This window comes from Chlorocebus sabaeus, chromosome 1, assembly GCF_047675955.1.
Source record: "Chlorocebus sabaeus isolate Y175 chromosome 1, mChlSab1.0.hap1, whole genome shotgun sequence".
NCBI lineage: Eukaryota > Metazoa > Chordata > Mammalia > Primates > Cercopithecidae > Chlorocebus > Chlorocebus sabaeus.
The window spans coordinates 122092555-122111858 of record NC_132904.1 but is presented as its reverse complement, the minus strand read 5'-3'; the positions used below and the strand labels follow the sequence as shown (position 1 = coordinate 122111858).

Here is a 19304-nt window from a genome sequence, read left to right as displayed (position 1 = left end):
CAAAGGCTGTTTTGTTCTCAGTCACTTGCTAATACATTTGGGTAGGATTAATTCCGGTTTGTAGGACAATGTCACTTAAAGTCCTGAATATAATTCATTTATAGCTTGATAGACACAAAACAGTGTTCTCAAAGAGGTTTGGAGACTATGGTGCAGACCTAGGGTGGCCCCTGTGTTCACACGTGGGACTTTCTTTTTTTTTTTTCAGACAGACTCACTCTATTACCCAGGCTGGAGTGCAGTTGTGCAATCTCAGCTCACTGCAACCTCTGCCTCCTGGGTTCAAGTGATTCTTGTGCCTCAGCCTCCCGAGTAGCTGGGACTACAGGTGCTCGCCACCACATCCAGCTAATTTTTATATTTTTAGTAGATGTGGGATTTCACCATGTTGGCCAGGCTGGTCTGGAACTCATGACCTCAAGTGATTGGCCCACCTCAACCTCCCAAAGTGCTGGGATTGCATACAGGCATGAGCCACCGTGCCCGACTTTTTTTTTTTTCAGACAGGGTCTTGCTCTGTCACCCAGGCTGGAGTGCAGTGTTGTGATTACAGCTCACTGCAGCCTCAACCTCCAAGGCTCAAGCAGTCTTCCATCTCAACCTCGAGAGTAGCTGGAATTATAGACGTGAGCCACCGCACCTACCTAATTTATTTTTTTCTTTTTTTTTCTTTTTTTTTGGTACAGACAGGATCTTCCTTTGTTGGCCAAGCTGGTCTAACTCCTGACCTCAAGTGATCCACCTACCTCAGCCTCCCAAAGTGCTGGGATTACAGGCATGAGCCACCACGTCCAGCTTTAATTTTACTTTTATCTGAGCCTTCTTGCTAGGGAAGATTTTTTAAAAACTAGACTCAAATAATACAACTATAAGGGGAAAAATGGTAAAATAAAAAAACATTAGAATGAATAACTTCTCTTCATCAAAAGACATAAATAGGAGACTGAAAAGGCAATCTCCCAAGGGAGAAAATGTTTAAAAATATATATCCAGGGCCAGGCGCAGTGGCTCACACCTGTAATCCCAGCACTTTGGGAGGCCCAGGCGGGCGGATTACGAAGTCAGGAGTTTGAGACCAGCCCTACCAACATGGTGAAACCCCCTCTTTACTAAAAATACAAAAATTAGCTGGGTATGGTGGAGGGTGCCTGTAATCCCAGCTACTTAGGAGGCTGAAGCAGGAGAATCGTTTGAACCCGGGAGGCAGAGGTTGCAGTGAGCCTGAGACCGCGCCATTGCACTCCAGTCTGGGTGACAGAGTGAGACTCCGTCTCAAAAAAAAAAAAAAAAAAAAAAATATATATATATATACACACACACACACACAGACACACACACACATATCCAATAAATGTCTTATATCACAAATATTTCAAGAACTCAATGGAACTAGTAAGAAGACGACAGAAAAATGAGCAGAAGAACTGAGCAGGCACTTCACAAAAAGAATATTCAGATGAGCAATAGACATAAAAACAGTTCATTAGTCATCAGAGAAATGCAAAGTAAAACCTCAATGCATCACTGCTGGGCACGCAGCCAGATGGCTACAGAGAAAAAAACTGCCAAGTAGTGGTAAGAGTGTGCAGGAATGGGAACTCAAACACTGCCGGTGGGCATGTAAACCATACAGCTACTTCGGAGAAGTGTTTGGCACCATAGATGAAAGATGAGCATACACACATCAGCAATTTCAGTCCTAGGAATATACTCATACAGCAGTGCTTACAGATTTTTTAAAAAATTTTTTTATTTTATTGTTTTTGAGATGGAGTCTGCCTCTGTCGCCCAAAATGGAGTGCAGTGGCGTGATCTCGGCTCACTGCAACCACTGCCTCCTGGGTTCAAGCGATTCTCCTGCCTCAGTCTCCTGAATAGCTGGGACTACCGGCAGCCACCACCACGCCTGGCTAATTTTTGTATTTTTAGTAGAGACGGGGTTTCACCATATTGGCCAGGCTGATCTCGAACTCCTGACCTTGTGATTTGCCTGCCGTGGCCTCCCAAAGTGCTAGGATTACAGGCATGAGCCACTGTGCCCGGCCTGCTTACAGATGTTTACCAAAAGACACAAGAATATCTATAGCAGCAAGATACAAAATAACCCCACAGTGGAAACGACCGTCCATCAACCCGTGTCCAGTTGAATGGATAAATTGTGGTCTAGCCATACAGTGGAATATTATACACCAACAAGAATAAACTGCTAACGAAACATGGGTGAATATCACAAAACATATTGAATGTCAGATGTCACACACATAAGAGTACATGAAGGTCCGGGCTCAGTGGCTCATGCCTGTAATCCCAGCACTTTGGAAGGCTGAGGCAGGCGGATCACCTGAAGGAGTTCGAGACTACCCTGGCCAATATGGTACAACCCCGTCGCTACTGAAAATGCAAGAGTTAGCCGGGCGTGGTGGCAAGCGCCTGTAAAACCAGCTACTCGGGAGGCTGAGGCAGGAGAATCACTTGAACCCGCGAGGCAGAGGTTGCAGTGAGCCGAGATTGCACCATTGCACTCCAGCCTGGACGACAAAAGCGAAACTACATCTCAAAAAAAAAAAAAAAAAAGTACGTGATGTATGATTCCATGGATGGAAAATGGAAAACAGGCAAACCTATTTTATGGCGTTAGAAGCCAGGGATGTAGTAATGTTTTATTTATTGCTCTGAATCAGGAAATGTGCGTGTTATGGAAAATGGTTGAGCTGTACACTTGTGATTTGTGTGCCTACATATGAACTCTTAAATCTAAAAACTAAGGAGATGTGGTTCCCTCTGAGTCATTCCTGACCCTGGTGTCCCCTAGGTTTGGTGTTTCAACCGGAGTTCTCCACACTTCCCCCTCTCGGTTGCACTTCTCGGGTGTGCTGTGATTCTAACGTACCTGTCTGTCCCCTGGGGACCAGAGAACTGGATCTGTCTGGTCCACCGCGGTCACCCTAGTCGTTGGCACAGTGGCTGCCCAGCCAGTGTGTAGCTGCTTATTAAATGACTGTGGTGTCATGCCTCGATAGGTCCCTCACCCTAACTCATGTTACGCACTTGCTGAATCACTGCCACAATGACAACCCGAAGAGCAGAGGAAGAGGCTGCGACCGGAGCAGAGTGTGAGCAGAAACGACATCCACAACGCACTGACCGCCAGGCTCTTCCAGCGAGGCAAGCGAAAGGGGAGCCGCCCCGCGCCAGCTTCTTCGCGACAGAAAAGTGACAGCCTCCTCGGAGGGCTCTTTCATGCCGCTTGCGTGTTGCGGGTGCCAAAAAGGTGAAGGCGAAGGGAAGCGGATGTGCCGCCGGCAGGGCAAGGCCGGGCTGGAGGCGGCGCGGACCCCCGCGGCTCTCGGTGGGGCCGGGACTCCGGGGCTCAGGCCGGCCGCGCTCCGCCCCGCCCACCCCACGGAGTCCCGCCGCGCCTCCCGGTCCCCCGCGACCCCGCCCCGGGCTCACCTGTGCGCGGGCCCAGTCGCGACGCGGGCTGCGCGGGCTCCCCGGGGACGAGCAGCGCACAGGCCCCGCTCCCCGGAAGCGCCGCCCGCCGCACCGCCCCTCCCACGCAGCCCGGCCCAGTCCAGACCCTGGAGGCGCTGGGGCACGATCGGGCTGCGGGAGACGCGGGGCGGGGCAGCCCCTGTGTCCACCGCAGCCCGAGCCCTCGCCAGCCTGGCTTCTGTGTGACTCCGGGCGCCCGTCCTCCACGCTAGCTGCGTCGGGGCGGTCCGCAGCAACTCGGAGAGGAGCTTGTGGCCAGGGTTCCCCGGCGCCCACCGTGACAACCTAAAGCCTGGGTTTTGTTCTAGGTGGGGGAGAAGGAAAAAAACCCACCCTATTCCACCCATTTAATCCTCCTAACACCCTGCAAGGGGCGTGTTCGTACCTTTTTCCTTTTATACAATTGAGAAACATGAAGCTTGAAGAGATGGAACGACTTTTCCAAGGGTCACACACAGCGAGGGGTGTACGGGGCTGCAGTGTAGGAGGGCAGACCCGGGCAGCAGCCGGGAAGGCAGGCCGCAGCGGCCACCAGCTCCTGTCCCAGACACTGGTTGATGCCGACGAGGATGGAAACCCCGCCTCATGCCAAAGTGCTTTCTTTGCTCCTCTAAGCAGTGATCCCACATGGGCGTTATGAACGGCGCTGCAGGATGCTGCAGAGCCGCTGCAAACAGCTTGGTGTAGGCAAGAAGCTTGGAAGTCCTGGGTGAAAGAGATGCCTTTGCCTCCCACTTCTTAGAGCTCTTCAGATGTTGGTGAACGCTGTGAAGCACCTTGGGGAGAAGGGAACGGAGCATTCCCCACACTTGTTTCACTCTACAAGAAATGTGAATGTCTTCCTGAGCATCTTGCTACAGGGCATGCCAGTTTGGAAAACACTATCCTCAAACTCTGTGCACGAAATGCTGGAGTGTGGAGGTAGTTTAATTAGGCCATGTAAGATTCATGATCTCCCCCTCCAGTCTGATTTCCTCCTCTTCTCACCAGACTATCAAAGCGGATGAGCTGCCCATCCTGGGCGGGCTCTGGAGTCAACTGCCTGAGTTCACAACCAGCGCTCATCACTTACTGGTTGTGTGGCCTTGGTGAAGTCACGTGACTTTTCTAGGCTTGCGTCCCTCATCAAATTACGGAGACATGAAGCTTGGAGAGATGGAACGCTGGTGTTCTTGCAAGGATTAAATGAGTCTACATAAAGCAGATCAGGCACCTGGCCCTGCACCCAAATGCCCAGTTTGCTTTGACTCTACCAAGTATACCTCCACCCAGGGCCCTCCTTTTGCCCAACTCTGCTCTGCAAAACGCCCTTCTTCTAGCAAGGCCTATTTTGTTTGTTTGTTTGTTTCCTTTTTCTTTTTTTTTTCACATCACATGGGTAACAACCCTTAACAAGGTTTAAGGGAGGCACATCTCACACATGTGCGTGAACACCCCAATATCATGCTTATGAACTACAAAGGGATCAAGGCCCATTTTTGCAGCTTATTCAGGAAAGCTTTGCTTAACCCAGCCCTTCCCACCTCCATCCCTCAAAGGCAGTAGTGCTTTTCATTGTAAAGAGCCTGTGCTCTGGCTGCTTAGGTCCCATTTTAAAGTAAAAATTCCGCGAGGCCAGGGTTGGTTCTTCAGGCTCCAGCCAGAGGAGAGGGACACTGGAGGAACACTCAGATAAACAGGACTTGACTGCGCCAAGTATGGGCCAAGCGTTGGGACAGCTGAGTGTCGCGCAAGGATGAAGAAGGCTTGGTCCCAGCTCTGCACAGCTCAGTGGGGAAGTAGAGCCCTGTGGGAGGACAGGGGAGTTGCTCAGTGCCTTTTTTTTTTTTTTTTTTTTTTGAAACGGAGTTTCGTTCTTGTTGGCCAGGCTGGAGTGCAATGGTGCAATCTCGTCTCACTGCAACCTCCGCCTCCAGGGTTCAAGCAATTCTCCTGCCTCTGCCTCCTGAGTAGCTGGGTTTACACGCATGCGCCACCATGCCCAGCTAATTTTGTTTTACTAGAGACGGGGTTTCTCCATTTGGTCAGGCTGGTCTCAAACTCCCGACCTCAGGTGATCTGCCCACCTCCGACTCCCAAAGTGCTGGGATTACAGGTCTCAGTGCTTCTTAATAAACATAGTATTCACTGTGTGGAAGGGAGCAGCTTCTGGGTGAGAAACACTTGAAGGCCTTTTCCCTTTCACCCTGAGATTGAAATGTCCGTGCTGAAGGGAGGGGGAGCAACTGCCTGGCACCTAGGGGAATCTCACAGGGTCAACCCGGATGTTGACTTGTCCCTCCTCCATATCCCTGGCAAGTTCCTTCCTGTCTTTCAGCACCGCCTTCTTCCTCTTCTGCCTTCTGCCTGAGGCCTGGCCCCCCCACCCTAACCCCAGGGGCTTCTGCTGTTACCTCTCTGGTAGCACATCTCCTCCCCTGCCATTAATAAGGCCCACCTCCATCATTTCTTCCCTCCCTTTCATCCTTCTCCACAAAGGCCACTATTTTTGTTGTTGTTTTGTTTTTGTTTTTGAGACAGGGTCTTACTCTGTTACCCAGGTTGGAGTACAGTGTGTCTCACAGCTCACTGCAGCCTCAACCTCCAAGGCTCAAGTGATCCTCCTGCCTCAGCCTCCCAAGTATTAATAGCTGGGACTACAGGTGCATGCCACCATGCTTGGCTAATTTTTGTATTTTTTGTAGAGACAGGATTTTGCCAAGTTGCCCAGGCTGGTCTCGAACTCGTAGGCTCAAGTGATCTTCCCACCTCAGCTTCCCAAGGTGGTGGGATTATAGCTGTGAGCCACTGCGTCCAACCCCAAAGGCCGCTTTCGAGGCAGAGTGGGCAGTTTACCAGCTGTTTCTATTCCCATTCACTTCTTCTTTGCAAATGTCCAGACCTCAAATTCCACTGAAACTGCTCTTCGAGAATGAGGCCAACACTGAACTACTTGGGACTGAATCCAGCAGGTACTGTGATCACTTCCTCCTTAGCTTCCACGACACCACACTCTCCTGGCTTTTCTCCTGTCTCTGTGGGTACCTCTTCAGTGTCCCCTTCTTTGGTTTGTCCCTTAAATGTTGGTGGGGTCCCTCCAGCTTCCCTCCTTGGTCCACTACTCTACCCTCTGGGGTGATGCCATCCTGCTCCATGATGTCCACATCTCTATCTGTAGCCCAGATCGTCCCCCAAGGACCATGCCAATCAGCCCAACCTCTTATTTGAGGGATGCCCTACAGGTACCCCTCATTCACATCCCAGACTGCACCACTCACTCTGTCCCTCACTGCACTCTTCCCTGGTGCTCCTCATCTGTGGGAGGGGCAGTACCTCCATCCAAAAACCTGGCCATCCGACTTAACCCACTTCTTGTTGCTGGCGTCACCCTGGCAACCATGATGGTTCAGGCACTCCCTGTCTCTGCCACACGGACTGCAACCACAGCCTCCATCTGGCCTCCTTACTGCCTTGACATCCTCATCTGCTTTCCACAAGGTCACCCAGGTGATTCTTCTAAAAGGAAAATCTGATCGTGTTGCTCCCGTTTAAAACCCCTCAGTGGCTCTGGTTCCTCTTCTTGCGCTCCACGATCCAGGCAGAAAAAGTCATGCTGAATCCTACTATGGTCTGAATGTTGGTGTCCTCCCTAAAGTCATAGGTTGGAACCTAATACCCAATGTGATAGTGTTAAGAGGTGGGGCTTTTGGAAAAGTGATTAAATCATGTGGATTCTACCCTCATGAAAGGGATGAGTGTTCTTGGAAGAGGTTGAAAGAGGTTGCCGTACACCTTCTGCCATGTGAGAATGCAATGAGAAGGTACCATCTTTGAAGCAGAGAGCAGGCCTTTACTAGACATTCAATCTGCTGGTGCCTTGATCTTGGAGTTCCCAGCCTCTAGAACTGTGAGCAATACATGTCTATTATTTATGAATTACCCATTGTAGGATATGTTGTGATAGCTGCCCAAGTGGACTAGGACAAATCTCTGAATCTTATTAGTTCTTGCCTCTGGGCCTTTTCATATGGTTTGCCCTCAGCCTGGATCCTTCCTTGGCCACCTTGCATTCACTTCACTAAATGCCCATCCTTTAGGTTCAGCTCAGAGGTCAACTTCCCTGGAGGAGCTTCATGGAGAAACCCCTTTGCCACCCTCCTACTCCCACCCTGGGTGAGGTGTCTGTGTTGTGTGCTTATGCCAGCACTGTGGGGGTCACACTGTATCTGATCTAGGGATGAGGGGCTAGGAGGGGCAGGGCTATGAAAGTTCCAGCAAAGACACGACTATGTTTTGCTTGCTGGTGTATCTCAATGTGTGACCCTGAGCCTGGCCAACAGTTAGATTGAATAAATGTTGGTAGAATACATGGCAAACCCATCCCTCTTCTTTACAACCAACTCCCTGCAGGAACTCAGGAATGGGAGGTACTTGCTTACAAGCAAGACACCTACCACCTAGGATCTAAGAAGGACTCTGTCCGCCATCTTGGAGCTTGTGGAGGCTTGCTGGGAACAGGAAGGCTGTGATCCAAGGCCATTCTTGCTGGCTATAAGTGGGGTTTCCAGAACCAAAGTAGGCACACAGCTCTTCTTAAAATTGAGCATTTATGCCTGGGATGAAACCGAATTCTATTTGGGCAAGAGATGTGCTCATGTATACAAAGCAAAGAACCACACGGCGACTCCTGGTGGCACACCTCACAAAACCAGAGTAATCTGGTAAAAAGTAACCTGGGTTCATGGAAACAGTGGCATGGTTTATGCCAAATTCCCAATCTTCCTGCTAAGACTACGGACACATAATCTGTGTGATACTGTACCGCTCAAGGATTTAACTAATAAAAGGTGGGTTTGTGCTCATTTTTTGTTTTGTTTTGTTGTAAAAGAGCTCCCTGTCCTGATACAAGGCTAATGGGGTGCTTCGAAAGCTCCTGCTGTACAATGAAGAGAAGAGACAGAAGACCGGAGGGAAGGAGTTAATCACATGTATTGATTGATGGATAGGGGCAAACAGACAATCAAGAAACCTGAGCCAGGCTGCCCGAGAATGCTCCCATGCCCGGGCTGTCTGCTAAGAGGGGCAGAGGCAGTCTTTCCTGGTCAGTGCCAGGATGGAGCCAGTCCTGGGCCAGGGTGCTCAGGCCTCCAGCTGGATTGCCCTGGTGGGGGACACCAGCATGGGCTACAGATCAGTCCTAGGATTCTGCTCATCGCTTGCTGTTGGCCTGGGCCTCAGTGCCTGTGCCTGCCCAGCCATGTGGATGCAATGGCCCGCCTGAGAGGAGAGGACACTGGGGAGGGGGAGAAGGCCCGGCACAGTGCTGGGGAAGACCGGAGCAGCAGAGAAGACTGTGAACACAGCCAGGATGCAAGCCAGTGGAGCCAGTGCAGAGCACACACGCTCACATGATGTTGTTCTCCTGGGTCTTCTCTCCCAAGTAAAAGCGGTTGAAGAGGAAGCGGCTCAGGTCGATGGTCTGGAAGCTGCCCTCCAGTATCATCTCTGCCACAGCTCGCCCAACGCCAGGGGCCTGCTGGAGCCCGTGACCACTGAAGCCAGTAGCAAAGTACATGTTGACGACTAGTGGGTGGGGGCCCACCACGCCATTCTGGTCAAAAGTGTTGTAGTCGTAATAGCCGGCCCAGGCTGTCTGAACCTGCGGGTGCACAAAACACTGGGGTTCTCAGGAAGGCTGCAGCCACACTCCATCCTCACTCCTCATCAGGGGTCAGCACAAAGTGCCCTCTACCCACTGCTGAGGGGTCTATGGGATGCCATGTGTCCAACCAATTCCTTAGCAGTTGTGACATGGAGGGACTACGGCAGTGCACAGTTGCAAGGGGACCAACGTCATCTGTCCCATCTAATGTCCAAAAATAAAAAGGAAAACATGCCCTTGTCAGTTACCTTCAGAGTCTCAAAAGCTGGGACCCTCAGGGCCAAATGGGGCCACACCTTCTCCTGGAAGAAATCATGGTCCACTTCCAGGTTCGCTGGGTCTGGTTCTTCCTCCTGGAGTGAGAGGTGGGGACAAGGCTTACATAGCCTGGGACACAAGGGCAGACCCAGACTTATTTAACAATCCCTGTGCAGATAGGGGATGGGGAGAAATGGTCCCAGTTCAAATCTGGAGGGGGCTCTAATATCAATTAACACAGCACGCAGCCCCCCAGAAAAGTCTGATTCTTTTTCTTTTTTTTTTGTTTTTTTTTGGGACAGAGTTTTGCTCTTGTTGCCCAGGCTGGAGTGCAATAGCGCAATCTCGGCTCATTGCAACCTCTGCCTCCTGGGTTCAAGCGATTCTCCTGCCTCAGCCCCCCAAGTAGCTGGGATTACACACACCCAGCACCACGCCCAGCTAATTTTTGTATTTTTAGTAGAGATGGGGTTTCGCCATGTTGGCCAGGCTGGTCTCGAACTCCTGACCTCAGGAGATCCACCTGCCTTGGCCTCCCAAAATGCTGAGATTACAGGTATAAGCCACCGTGCCTGGCCAAAAGCCTGATTCTTTCATGACAATTATTTTATGTCTCCTTGCCAGCATGTCCCACCCCACTCAGCTTACCTCAGTGGGGCTACGACCACCTAGGTAGTTGCTACCTAATCCTTCCCGGCGGAAATAGGCTCCACTGGTGTCTGCAACAAGCGGAGTCTCTAGGCCTGGTCCCTGGGGGCAGTGCCATACATACACATACCTGCCACAACCAGTGAGGTTATGAACTGTAGAAACAGCATGGCCAGCAACCCTCCCCAACTCTGTCCACCCCCCACCCACACACACCCTCCCAACCCTGTTCCCACACACACACCCCCTCCCCAACCCCATACACACACACACACCCCCCTCCACAACCCCCACACATACACCCTCCCCAACCCAGCACACACACACACACACCCCCTCCCCAACCCCCATACACACATACACACCCCTCTCCACAACCCCCACACATACACCCTCCCCAACCCCATACACACACACACCCCCCCCAACCCCATACACACACAAACACCCTCCTCACCCCCCCCACACAAACACCCTCACACGAACACCTTCCCCAACCCCTGCTACACACACACACCCTCCCCAACCCCGTCCACACATACACACCCTCTCCCCAACCCCATACACACACACACCCTCCCCAACCCCATACACACACCCTCCCCAACCCCCCCACACCCTCCCCAACCCCCCACACACAAACACCCTCCCCAACCCCACACATACACAAACACCCTCCACACGCCCCCAAACACCTTCCCCAACCCCCGCTACACACACAAACCCTCCCCAACCCCGTCCACACATACACACCCTCTCCCCAACCCCATACACACACACTCTCCCCAACCCCATACACACAAACACCCTCCTCACCCCCCCCCCACACCCTCCCCAACCCCCCAACACCCTCCCCACCCCCCCCCACACAAACACCCTCCCCACCCCTCCACACACAAACACCTTCCCCAACCCCCCCCACACACAAACACCCTCCCCAACCCCCCCCACACATACACAAACACCCTCCCCAACCCCATATACACACCCTCCCCAAACTCCCACACACACATACACACACCCCCTCCGCAACCCCGTCCACACATACACTCTCCCCAACCCCATACACACACACACACCCTCCCCAACCCCACACACACATATACAAACACCCTCCCCACCCTTCCACACAAACACCATCCCCACCCCCCACACACCCTTCCCAACCCCCCCAACAAACACCCTCCCCAACCTCCCCACACAAACACCCTCCCCAAACCCCCCCCACAAACACCCTCCCCAACCCCCCCAAACACCTTCCCCAACCCCCCCACACACAAACACCCTCCCTAACCCCCCCAAACACCTTCCCCAACCCCCCCCCACACAAACACCCTCCCTAACCCCCCACACACACATACACAAACACCCGCCCCAACCCCCACCACACACATACACACTCTCCCCAACCCCACAGGCACACACACACCCTCCCCAACCTCGTACACACACACCCTTGCCAACCCCATACACACACACACTCTCCCCAACCCCCCCCACACAGACATCCTCCCCAACCCCATACACATGCACACACTCTCCCCAACCCCATACACACACATACACCCTCCCCAACCTCGTCCACACACACACCCACCCCTCCCTAAACCCCCCACACACCCTCTCGAGACCTAACCCCATACACACACCCACACCCCCTCCCCAACCCCATACACATACACACTCCCTAACCCCATACACACCCCCACACACCCCTCCCCAACCCCACACACACACATGCTATCCAACTTTGATGTCATTTCTTTCTTTCTCTCACCAACCTCCTCAGCTGCCCAGAGGACAGTTACCTTTTCCTCGGCTCCACAGGTAGCTTGGTGCCCTGCAGGGTGCCAGGCGGCCCCTTTCCAATACCAGCCAGCGCTGCGATTTGTGCAGACCAGGCTCCGGCTGCGTTGATCACAATGGAGCATTCCACAGGCTGGTACTCCAGGCTGTGATCCATCTTCACCTGCAGGCACCAGAGAGTGAGGGGTGGGAAGACCCGGACCACATACCAGGCACCCTGAGAGGTGCACTCCTTCCTGGGCCTTAGTTTTACCCATACTGGAAAGTGGGTCAAAGAAGACCAAAACCAGGAGAGTCACTACCTTTCCTGTCCCTCCATTTTGGTAAAGGACATCACCAGACTAGAAACTTACATGGACTTCATGGATCCTTTTCAAGATCACAATTTCGTCATCTGTGGTCAACATGCTTTGAGATGAAGTGACAAAACCTGCAGAGAGGAAAATGAAAAATAGGCCTTGGAGGCCCTGAAAAGGAAGGAAATGAGGATTTCACTTGTTTCTTAAGGAAAGAAAGCTGGAAGGATGGGAGCTTTCCTACAGACACTGAAGCAAACAGATGAGGGAGCTGGCATGAGCTCAGCCACACTCTGACAGGACAGTGCTGAGGTGCAGTCATCAAGCAGATCACAAGTCACAGCGTAGTTCAGTGAGGAAGCCGGGTCAGGATGCCTAGGACCTGCTCTCAGGGGAGACCCCTTTCCCTCCTAGCCCTTTCTTAGCTTGTGACTGAGAAGGTAAGACCTAGTCTAGGCCTATGCCCCAGTTGCTAGAGGAAACAAGCTCAGACTCACGTGTCACCTCTCCCTGGCAGAAAAAGACTCCCATGGACGCAACCTTTTGCCGAAGCCCCTGGAGCAGACACCAGGGGTCAAACCAACCTTCATTCTCCATCCCTGTGATAAGAAAAAGAGAACTGTCACAAAGACAGATGAGGACTTCTGCTCTCGGATTGTATTTCCTGTGTCCCCAACCCCTCTCGAGGGCTTGTAAGCCAGGAAAGGTCATCCTGACCAACTGAACCACAGAGACAAAGCCTGCTGAAGGACAGAGAACTAGCATGGCCCAGGGCAGTCCCCATGACACGGGAGGAAAGTGTTCCTCCTTCAGCTTGGCTGTGGGGTACCCGAGACTCCCAACCTGTGGCACCCCTTAGTCTCTACCTTCAGGAAAAAAGTTGTCCCCTCTGCAAGCAAGCCTCACCATAAGATGCCAGAGCCACTCCCTCTGTGTTTATCCAGGGAAACTTGTTTCGAAGCTGATCAGGAGACATCAGACAAACTTTGGCTCCCTCCTGTCTGAGATAAACATGTGGGTCGGCGTATGTGTGTCAGAGAGGAGTGTGTGCAGAGGGGTGAAGTATGGACCCCAACCTCACAAGTGGGGAGTCCAGCTCAGTCATGTCACTTCTCTGCCCCAAATGCCCCTATTTTTCCTCACTGTTGAGTGGCTGAAGACCAAGCCTCCTAGTCAGGCTCTTCAGCCTTGACTGCCTTTCCTTCTCTACTCCCTTATCTCCTTTCAGCACACAGAGCTCCCTGCTATCCCCATCTATTCCATGACTTTTTTTTTTTTGAAATGAGTCTGGCCCTGTCGCCCAAGATGGAGTGCAATGGCGTGATCTCCGGCTCCCTGCAACCTCCTCCTCCTGGGTTCAAGTGATTCTCCTGAGTAGCTGGGATTACAGGCACACACCACCACACCTAGCTAATTTTTGTATTTTTAGTAGAGATGAGGTTTCACCACGTTGGCCAGGCGGGTCTCAAACTCCTGACCTCAGGTGTTCCATCTGCCTCAGCCTCCCAAAATGCTGGGATTACAGGCATGAGCCACTGCACCCAGCCTATTCCGTTAACTTTCACAACAAGGTGGTAACCTTGTTCCCTCCACTCCTGCCTGGATCCACCTCCTCTCCACTCCTTTTACAATCCTGTTCCTGAGTACAGGTATCTTCTCTGGGACACTGTCCCCCCAGAGCCACCTCATAGTGGAGGCACCAACAGAACACTCCCAAGCCAGACTGCTGGCTTCAAATAAAATCCCACTGCCACCACTTACTAGTGCCTTATGTCTCAGTTTCCTCATATGTAAAATGGGGATGTTCTGATGATTAAATGAGTTAATATCTGTACAGCATTTAGGATATTTATGTCACTGTGAGACTTGGGTGTTTGTTAAATAAACATAAAAATAAAGCCTCCAGCCATATTGCATCACAAAGATGCCCACCCTCACCTGACCACGAGAATCATTTAGAGCAGGGGTTGCCAAATCTGACCTGCTGCCTGTTTTCGTAAATGAGCCACACTCCTTCATTTGCGCTTCTGTCTATGGCTGCTTTCATACTGTGATAACAGAGTGGTTAGAACAGACTGTATGGCCAGCAAAACCTAAAATACATACTATCTGGCCCTTTACAGAAAAAGTTTGCTAACTCCTGACTTCAGATTCTTGTTAAAACCCAGATTTGTGGGCTCCTTCCCTAGAGATTCTAGTTTATTAGGTCTGGGATGTGTTCCAGGTGGTTTTCATGCTCTGACAAATTAGGAAGCACCTGGCAGTGTTTTGTCCATATCCATGGTACAGCACTCCCACGGGGCATTGCAGGTCTGTGTATTTCCTTCCTGACACATTGAGGTCCTAGACCGCAGGGATCTGTCTTATTAACTCCGCTTTCTTACTTCCTAATCTGGTGCAGGAGCCACCCAACACCTTTGGCTGCAAAGCAACTGAGAGGCCGTGCCAGGCACCCACTTCTGCACTTTCATGTTGCTCTCCATGGCTGCAGCATCCTTTTCTGAAGCCAGCAAGAGGTAGCCTGAGGGGTTGAACTGGAGGTCCAGCGGAGGGGCATTGGTTACGGCCAGGTACTCCTGTGTGCAGAGAGAAGCTCCTGAAAGAGACTGACTTAAGGATGCAAGGAAGAGTTTTCCACCTTCTTCCCCCACAGCTCCCCAGGCTCAGTGCCCCAGACCTTGAGGCACCCACCACTAGGAAGAAAGGCCAGGGCCCCCGACTTCTTGTTGACTGACCCATTCTTGCTGTCTGGCTACCTTGCTAGCTGGGCTCCTCCCCACTCTGGGCTAAAGGAGGGGTTACCACCCCAACATCCCAAATATCATTGCACCTACATTGATGTTCCGTAGAAAGCTGGCTGAAAAGAGGGAGAGCTGGATGTTCTCAGGCAATGAGAACTGCTGACAAATCCCACCCACTGAGAGCCCAGTGGAGGCCTGTGAATACTGTGGAAAGACAAGAAAAGTTGAGGTAACCTATCACATGTGACTACAGTACTGCAATGAAAGCTTTGAGCTATACACCTAAAGTTGAAGGGGAGTCCTATTTGCAAGTCTATAATCTAAGACCCATGCATATGCCAACTTGAAGGCAATAGTGTTTAAAATCATTAGTAGCGGATGTGCAGAGAGGGTCAGTCATCTGGAAAGAGCTGACACAGTGGTACAAAATGGTAATGGCCTGGAAGTCCAAGGGCAGACGATTAACATTTGATCTACCATTTGGAAAATGAAAGGTTATGATTGAAGTAAAGTAGCAAGTTTCGTGGCTAGCGGCAATGCAAATGGGAACATCTAAAGTGCAAAAACCAGCCGAGTGGTGGCTCATGCCTGTAATACCAGCACTTGGGGAGGCCGAGGCGGGCAGATTGCTTGAGCTCAGGAATCCAAGATCAGCCTGAGCAACATGGTGAAACCCCATCTCTACAAAAAATACAGAAATTAGCCAGGTGTGGTGGTGCATGCCTGTGGTCCCAGCTACTTGGGAGGCTAAGGTGGGAGGACCTCTTGAGCCTGGGAGGTGGAGGCTGCACTGCACTCCCCAGCCTGGGCAACAGAGCCAGACCCTGTCTCAAAATAAATAAATACAATAAAATGCAAAAACCTCACAAGTAATGGGACCTGAAAGAAGCAAGCTGAGGGTGGGAAATGGTGGCTCATGCCTGTAATGCCAGCACTTTGAGAAGCCAAAGCAGAAGGATCACTTGAGGTCAGGAGTTCGAGACCAGCCTAGGCAACATGGTGAAACCTCATCTCTACTAAAAATACAAAAAATAGCTGGGCCTCATGGTGTGTCCCTGTAATCTCAGCTACTCAGGGGGCTGAGGTAGGAGAATCACTTGAACCTGGGAGATAGAGGTTGCAGTGAGCTGAGATCGTGCCACTGCACTCCAGCCTGGGCAACAGAGCAAGACTCTGTCTCAAAAAAAAAAAAAAAAAAAAGAAAGTTGAGACACTTAATTATAGCTTGAGTGCAGAGCTGTGAGATCTCGAAAAATCCAATATTATGAAATCTGCTTTCAAAAGAATAAACCTTATTGCCAACCTTCCTGGTTTGACCGAGGAAGATCCTAGGACAATTTCTCAACAAGGTCCAAAGCACAATCTCTGCCCATTGGATCTCCTGAGATTGAGGTCTTCCCCTCTTCTCCTTCCCTTGTCCCTAGGGTCCTTAATAAAATGTGAGTCATCTTTCTTGCCCCACTCATGACTCTGCCTTACCCCAGGCCTCACCGTGTGGTCCCGTTCCACCACTAGCACCCGCATACCACCTCGTCGGTTCTCCAGCTGCTTCAGCCAATAGGCCACAGACAAGCCAAGCACCCCACCTCCCACGATCACCACATCCGAGTGCTCGGGGGGCAGGTGGCTGGTGTCTGGCAGTAGATCACAGGACGTTCCAGGCAGGATCGACTTGATCTTCTTCTTAATCTCGGACACCTTTCCATCCCAGTCTGTGGGATGTAGTTAGGGTCAGAGGGCCACACATTTCCTTCCCACATGGTTGGGGGGTTGGAGAATGGACACAGGAAAAGGTGAGCTAAACAGACACATGAATTGGCAGTCCCCACTGTCAGTCCGTCTCATAAGGTCACCTTGCACCCAACAGTGTTGCCACAGTTTTCTGAATAGTCCACATGCCATCAGTCTCCCTTTTCATGCATTGTGCCGAGCACTGCAAGATTCAATTTCTTAAAATTAATTTTCTACATTACCTCCTGCATAGACCTCTCCTGATTCCAACTCACATGTTCAACTGCACCGTCATCCCCACTTGGGTCTTCCAGGCCTCTGGACCAAGAGGCTCCGGCACACCCCAAGTCATGGCACCCTCTAAGCAGCACCTTATCCTGGATATCCATCACCACAACGAAACCTACATTTATATCCTATCTATAATCAAGTCTTGAGGGCTCTAGTTTCCAAGTAACTCCTCAATCTGTCCCCTTTCTTCCTCTGCCACCATCATCCTAGGCCAAGCCACTATCATCTCTCAACTGGACAAATGCAAAAGCATCCTAACTGTTCCCACTGATTCCCCACTTCCACCCCACCCACTGCTGCGAACATTTTTACAATATAGCTAGAAATATCTTTTCTTTTCTTTTTTTTTTTTTTTGAGACGGAGTCTCGCTGTGTCGCCCGGGCTGGAGTGCAGTGGCGCCATCTCGGCTCACTGCAAGCTCCGTCTCCCGGGTTCAAGCGATTCTCCTGCCTCAGCCTCCCGAGTAGCTGGGATTACAGGTGTGTGCCACGACGCCCAGCCAATTTTTGTATTTTTGTATTTTTAGTAGAGACGGGGTTTCACCATGTTGGCCAGGATGGTCTCGATCTCCTGATCTCGTGATCCACCCGCCTCGGCCTCCCAAAGTGCTGGGATTACAGGCTTGAGCCACCGCGCCCGGCCTAGAAATACCTTTTCAAAACACAAATTTAATCAAAAACGCTCTTGATTAAAACCCTTCAGTGAGTTTCCATTACTCTAAGAACCAAAGTCCAAAGTCGTAAACAGAGCCTGTAAGGTACTGCACAATCTCGCTCCTGTTCATCTTATCCTCCCCTACACTCCAGGCCCTTCAGTTCCTTGATGGCACCTTATTTCCTCCCACCACGGGGACCCTACACGTGCTCTCTGCTTTGAAACTGTGTCCACTTCCTTGCCTAGTTAATTCCTTGCTTGGAAAGCCTTTCCTGACCCCCAGACAAGCTCAAACTCTACATGGTCTTTTGGACACAATTGCAGCTTTGAGTTTGTATTGTTACATACTCTAAAATCCATGAGGGGGTAGGCTGTGTTTACCTTCACCACTGAATCTCCAGCCTACGGCAACACCCGGCATATTGTAAGTGCTCAGTAAGTACCTTAAATAAATTAATCATTTTGCCATTTCATACCTCACTCAAACTCTTCTCAGCAGCACTGCAATCTTTCTTTGGTCTGGCCTTAGCTCACCTGTCCACACTACATTTCATGCTACTACTCACACTGTCTATCTAGATGGCTTTTGCTAGTTCCTTGCATAAGAACAAGATTTTTCTCCTAATCTGCACTCAATTATTCAGAGACAGGAACACACACCTTTCTTAAGCCAGTAAACATCCTTCAAGGCTGATCTCAGTTCCCACCTGCTCCATGTACTTCCACCATTATACTAGTTAGCAGTGCAAAGCATTCTTTAAGTTGAGTTCTATGCAATCTTTTTTTTTTGAGATGGAGTTTCGCTCTGTCGCCCAGGCTGGAGTGCAATGGCGTGATCTCGGCTCACTGCAACCCTCGCCTTCCGGGTTCAAGCGATTCTCCCGCCTCAGCCTCCCGAATAGCTGGGATTACAGGAGCCCACTACCACATCTAGCTAATTTTTGTATTTTTAGTAGAGACGGGGTTTCACCATGTTGGTCAGGCTGGTCTCGAACTCTTGAGCTCAGGTAATCCACCCGCCTCGACCTCCCAAAGTGCTAGGATTACAGGCGTGAGTCACCGCGCCCGGCCTCTATCCAGTCTTGAACTGGCCTACTGTCTATTGAAATTTTCCCTCTCTAGGTACACTCTAGCCATCTTCCAGGACATTCACTGAATCCCGTCTTCTCTTCACTCCTTCACCGCAACAGCACTAAGTACAGCATCCTGAACGCGGGCAGGACTTAATGCACATCTGTACCACCTATCAATCAGTCTGACTGTAACCGGAAACGTAGAATGATGTGAGATCTGCCACCTGAGAAGGACTGCCTTGGGAGCCGTACACCTGCACAGCCCGTACAAGCTCTGGTAGGCAAGCTTACCCCCTTCCCCAAGCCGACCCACTGTCCTGCCAGTGTGGGCCACGGTTTCGGGTCCTGAAGGACACACAGTCGGAGGTTGGGGACACCCCAGAACCACAATACTCTCTGTCGTCCTCAACTTTACCCAGAGAAAAGCCTCCTCTGCGAGTGCCTGGCCTCCGGGTCAAGAGGCCCCGGCCCAAGCCGTGCGGCAGAACCCTCCGAATCATGGCCCCTCTGAGACCCGGACCCTCTGAGAGCGGCACAGCTGCCTCGCTATTATCCCAGCCGTCACTGCTCCGCGCCAGACGCTATTCAGACGAGCGCGCCAATTGGCCAGTGGCCCTCAGAGCTCCGCCCCCCCACGCTATAGGTGGCCGTCTCCCCGTGACCTCTCCG

At 51.4% G+C, this 19304-nt stretch overlaps 1 protein-coding gene and 1 pseudogene across 10 annotated transcripts; both read right to left on the bottom strand.

Annotated features, from left to right (window-relative positions):
- Nucleotides 1-4863: 4863 nt before the first annotated feature.
- LOC119626656 (small nucleolar RNA U13) lies at nucleotides 4864-4961 on the bottom strand (annotated as a pseudogene).
- Nucleotides 4962-8445: 3484 nt separating this feature from the next.
- On the bottom strand, nucleotides 8446-19221 carry FOXRED1 (FAD dependent oxidoreductase domain containing 1). 10 transcript variants are annotated; one of them, XM_073022191.1, is made up of 11 exons: nucleotides 19051-19221; nucleotides 16365-16597; nucleotides 14979-15089; nucleotides 14602-14720; nucleotides 13051-13145; nucleotides 12642-12743; nucleotides 12202-12278; nucleotides 11851-12011; nucleotides 10043-10172; nucleotides 9385-9489; nucleotides 8446-9133 (listed from the first exon to the last, which is right to left on the bottom strand). In XM_073022191.1, exons 1-11 carry the CDS (start codon nucleotides 19133-19135, stop codon nucleotides 8879-8881), a joined length of 1473 nt encoding a protein of 490 aa, XP_072878292.1. In that variant the 5' UTR covers nucleotides 19136-19221; the 3' UTR covers nucleotides 8446-8878. The 10 variants fall into 10 exon arrangements, with proteins under 10 accessions (XP_072878292.1, XP_072878295.1, XP_072878298.1 ...); XM_073022194.1 differs by having other exon boundaries at nucleotides 16377-16597; nucleotides 19051-19220; XM_073022197.1 differs by having other exon boundaries at nucleotides 16377-16597; nucleotides 18927-19200.
- Nucleotides 19222-19304: the final 83 nt, after the last annotated feature.